The sequence below is a fragment of the Sinocyclocheilus grahami genome, unplaced genomic scaffold (assembly GCF_001515645.1).
Source record: "Sinocyclocheilus grahami isolate Dianchi unplaced genomic scaffold, SAMN03320097.WGS_v1.1 scaffold1186.1, whole genome shotgun sequence".
Lineage (NCBI taxonomy): Eukaryota > Metazoa > Chordata > Actinopteri > Cypriniformes > Cyprinidae > Sinocyclocheilus > Sinocyclocheilus grahami.
This window is the reverse complement of record NW_015506365.1, coordinates 494759-499669: the sequence shown is the minus strand read 5'-3', so window position 1 is coordinate 499669 and position 4911 is coordinate 494759. Positions and strand designations below refer to the sequence as shown.

Sequence of the window (4911 nt, the reverse complement as noted above, 5' to 3'; positions counted from 1 at the left end):
CTGGCAAAGCATCACAAAGGAAACCCAGTCTCTGGTGATGTCCATTGGGGGTTTTCCCCATGCAAGTTTAAGTTTTCAAATTACTCCAACTGAAGCCTACTATTTTTATTCGGCGTTTTGTTCTCAAAACACGTTTGAAAGTCAAACAGTGATAAGTGACAGTAAGGAGGATGCGCGTGACTGGAAAGATGCAGCGCGGACACGCCAGCCACAGGAGTACGCGCTCGCGCTTCAGCCTGCAGCGTGTTCTGAAGACCCTGGGACAAGAGCACTGACATTTCATTTGCTCATTTGGACCGGTTTTTACCAACCCAATCTTAACAACAACAAAACAAACTTCTTCGCTTCTTCCTCTGATCATTTACTGATCATGGATCCTCTATACATCACTTCACAAAACTCAAGCGGCAACGGGACCAGCAGTTCATTGGTCAATGACACGGACGTGCTCTCGAACCAGTTCGTTCAGCCGGTGTGGCAGATAGTTCTGTGGGCCATCGCGTACTGCTGTATAGTTCTGGTGTCGGTTGTTGGAAATATCACTGTCATCTGGATCATTTTAGCGCATAAGCGCATGAGAACTGTGACCAACTATTTTCTAGTCAATCTTGCGTTCGCAGAGGCTTCTATGTCGGCTTTCAATACCGTTATTAACTTTGTGTATGCAGTGCACAACGAGTGGTACTTCGGACTTGTTTACTGCAGATTTCACAACTTCTTTCCAATAGCAGCTGTCTTCGCTAGTATTTACTCTATGACGGCAATAGCCCTGGACAGGTGAGCGAGCCATTAATCTTTTTCGGTACCTTGGAGGTCATCTAAATATCATAGCACATGAATATCCATGGTATATATCGAACGGCACTGTATTACCATCACTTTACAAGCATGGTCCTACCACAGCACTGTAGGGTGTAATGTATCACCATAGAATTGGTTACTGAAAGTTACTTCTGATGTAGCCTAATATTGTAGACTATAACAATTCTATATAAAACAGTAGTGAATTCATTTAACATGAAAATTTTACATGCAAAGTTAAAATGTATATTTTAATGTAACCTGGACCCTTTAAATACTTTGGTCGGTTCAAGAATGATTACTGGAATTTTATATTATTTATTTGAAAGAATTAAAGAGCAGTTTCATGTCTATCCGTGCACTAGTTCAACTGGTCTAGGCAGATGTAGAATTTATAACGTAATTAATTTATTAATAAATTAGTACAGTAATCTAATTACACTGCTGAAGATCTAATGAGTAGCTAATTAATTGCTTTTTAGTTGACCATCTTTGCTGGTCTTTTCAACAAGACCATGTAGGAACATGATTACTGGTTGCTGTAAGTCACTAGATGTGCAACAAATCCAGGTTTTTAACTTACTTCAGCTCCTTCTACTTTAAAGGGTTAGTTCACCCCAAAATGAAAATTCTGTCATTAATTACTCACCCTCATGTCGTTCCAAACCTGTAAGACCTTCGTTCATCTTCGGAACACAAATTAAGATATTTTTGATGAAATCAGAGAGCTTTCTGACCCTCCATAGACAGCAATGCAACTGAAATGTTCCCAGACCCAAAAATGTAGTAAGGACATTGCATTTTGCATCGTGGCTTCGCGAAATTGCATTTGAACCGCTGATGTGTTGTCCGTCAGCAGCATCACACGCATGTGTTGTTTACAGAGGAAAGCAATGCACATGCATCATGGCACTCCCTATAATGGCAGAATACGTGATTTGGAGGAGAAAAATTGTTGAATAAAGTTATTTTTGTTTTCTTTGTGCACAAAAAGTATTCTTGTAGCTTCACAAAATTGTGGTTGAACCTCTGATGTCACATGGACTGTTTTAACGGTGTCCTTACTACGTTTCTGGGAATATTACAGTTGCGTTGCTGTCTATGGAGGGTCAAAGAGCTCTCAGATTTCATAAAAAATTTCTTAAGTTGTGTTCCGAAGATAAACAAAGGTCTTACGGGTTTGGAACAACATTAGGGTGAGTAATTAATGACAGAATTTAAATTTTTGGGTGAACTATCCCTTTAACTTCTGTAGGTGGTGAAGATGATGATTGTCGTTGAGTGCACCTTCGCCATCTGCTGGCTGCCCTACCATGTCTACTTCCTGCTGCACCAGTTCCTTCCCCACTTGTTTGAGGAACAGTACATCCAGCAGGTGTACTTAGGAATAATGTGGCTTGCCATGAGTTCCACCATGTACAATCCCATCATCTACTGTCTTCTCAATGACAGGTAAGAGTTGGTTTAGAGGCAAACATTTCAAGTTTAGGGGCAAACTTATCATGCAATACTCTGTGCAGGTTTCGAGCTGGATTCCAGCAGGCATTCTCCTGGTGTCCTTGTGTCCCTCAAGGCTCATATGAAGGTCTGGAGCTCAAGTCAACTCGCTATCTTCAGACGCAGGCCAGCATTTACCGTGCAAGCCGAATGGAGACCACAGTATCCACAGTGATGCCGGTTATCGAGGGGGACCTTCGGGAGAATACAAATCAATGTTCAATAGATCTCGCGTCTAATGGTTCTTCACAAAGCGCCTCCAAGACTGTATCAGAGTCATCCAGCTTCTATTCAAGCAACAATTTAGCCTAGAAAAGAATGTAGGAAATACTTTCAGTGTTAAAATACCAATCTTGTGAGGAGAAGGTCAAATGGTACACGCTCCAGCGAAGGTCGTAATGTGAGATACAACAAACCAAAACAGGTTTTTAGGTTTTCTTGGGGATGGAAGGCTAATGTGTGAAAACTTCATTGTATCTTGGTCAACATAACATCTAAAGACTGTGAAGCATTAATACTGTCTTTGTGTTTAGCAAAATTTTACTACTTGTGGGAGCCGGCTAGAAATCATCCCTGTAAGTGTTCAGCCCAATCAGCATTTGCTCCAGGACCCAGTGGGTTTGTTTAGGAAAACTTGACCAGCTGATCCCCTTGGCAACGATCTGTCTGTCATTACTGCTGTTTGTTGATGATACGATAGCCAGAATGACGACGTGGAAGCGTCTGCACCTGTTGTTGCATATTACTGGATTCGAAGGTGACAATGTAAAGGATTTGTCTGGAAGGCAGAGGGTCTAATTATAGCGCAGCGAGAGACAGAAAATTTGACTTTGTACTAACACAGCTACTTCCATTTATATCGCCATAATTCTCTGTTAAATCCGGAGTTTATTATTAGCATGCTGTTGAGTATCAGTTGCAGCTATACTGCCTTTACAAAGACCATGTTAAAGGCGCTGTATGTAGAATTGACACCGAGTGGTTGAACTAGGTATTGCAGTCCAAATTCAAAATATTGGAACAGGTTTTTTTTTCACCAGGCCCCTCCTTCTCAGACTTGATGCAAAGTTGACGACACCAACAGGAACTAGCGCACTTGACGATGAATGTAATGAAATGCGCTGTATTTTCTGCCAACTGGCAACCCGGGGTGCCGAAATACAATTGGGTAAACTGGCAGTGGGCGGGTTTCACAAACCAAAACAGAGACCGACATTCCGGCCCGGAACGCACATTTTGAAATGAGAATAACTGACTGTAGCATTGTTTTTCAGATAAACAAGTATGTTAACTTAGCATGTTTCTTAAATATCTGCAAACATATTATGGTATTTTTATGCTTTAGTTAAAAAAAAATCTATTTGATTTGTGTTGTATTCATTGTCCCAACCAGATTTTTGAAGGCCAGATATTTTATCATGAACACATTTTTTGGGACCATAATATAAAGGTTATGCATCATGTGAGGACATATGTGACCCTGGAGCACAAAAGCAGTGTTAAGTCGCTGGGGTATATTTGTAGCAATAGCCAAAAATACATTGTATGGGTCAACATTATAGATTTTTCTTTTATGCCAAAAATCATTGGGATATTAAGTAAAGATCATGTTCCATGAATATATTTTGTAAATTTCCTACGGTAAATATATCAAAACTAAATTTTTGGTTAGTAATATGCATTGCTAAGAACTTCATTTGGACAACTTTAAAGCTGATTTTCTCAGATTCTCCACCTTCAGATTACAGATTTTCAAATAGTTGTATCTCGGCCAAATATTGTCCTATCCTAACAAACCACACACATCAATGGAAAGCTTATTTATTCAGCTTTCAGATGATGTATAAATCTCAATTTCGAAAAATGTACCCTTATGACCAGGGTCCAGAGTCTCAAATGAGATGGAATGGGTCCATGTCTGTTCGATTTGAGATCTAGAAGATAGTATGCTCTAAAAGTTAAGTTGATTTCATTTTTAGCAGACACATTTAAAATCTACAGTATTTCTTTTTCTAGAATATGGACCAAAACTGTTAATTCATGTTGTCAACAAGGACATAAACTATTTCTTTGTCCAACCAAATGCTCTCTAAAATGAGAATGTCCTCAGTATCTAATATCACCAGTCACCGACTTTTGCAATTGTAAGCAAAAATCAAGGTTTAAAAAAAAAAAGACAACCAAAAGGTCAAAAAGATGCTGTATTTCTCATTCCAACTTCCTGTTACAATGTACATCACCAATGGACAGACAATTGTATGTTAAAATCATTTCATGGGATTTTCAGCCAGACTACTAGTTAAGTTGTTCAGAAAAGCTGCCAACACCAGAAACATTAGTGACCACAAAATCAACTTTTGGCTGAGCCAGAAAATGCTGTCCAAGCAGTCAAACAATAAAGTTTTTAAAGTACCACAGAGCTGCATATATTACACTCAGCATTCAAATTATTCTCATTTATGTACATATGATGTATGTAGTTTTTTTCATGTAAAAGACTTGTGCATAAATTGAAGCTATTGCTTGTCTGTATAAAATACATGAGAGTGTAACAGCTTCAAATTTATAGCCTTACACTGTTAATATTAGACTGAAATGGAGGAAACATTACTG

At 39.1% G+C, this 4911-nt stretch overlaps 1 protein-coding gene across 1 annotated transcript; it reads left to right on the top strand.

The window, feature by feature from the left end:
* The first annotated feature begins 220 nt into the window (after window positions 1–220).
* Window positions 221–3347, top strand: LOC107567745 (substance-P receptor-like). Its single transcript, XM_016253483.1, has 4 exons — window positions 221–777; window positions 904–907; window positions 2057–2253; window positions 2322–3347. The coding sequence occupies exons 1-4, from the start codon at window positions 371–373 to the stop codon at window positions 2608–2610; spliced, it is 897 nt and encodes a 298-aa protein (XP_016108969.1). The 5' UTR covers window positions 221–370; the 3' UTR covers window positions 2611–3347.
* Window positions 3348–4911: the final 1564 nt, after the last annotated feature.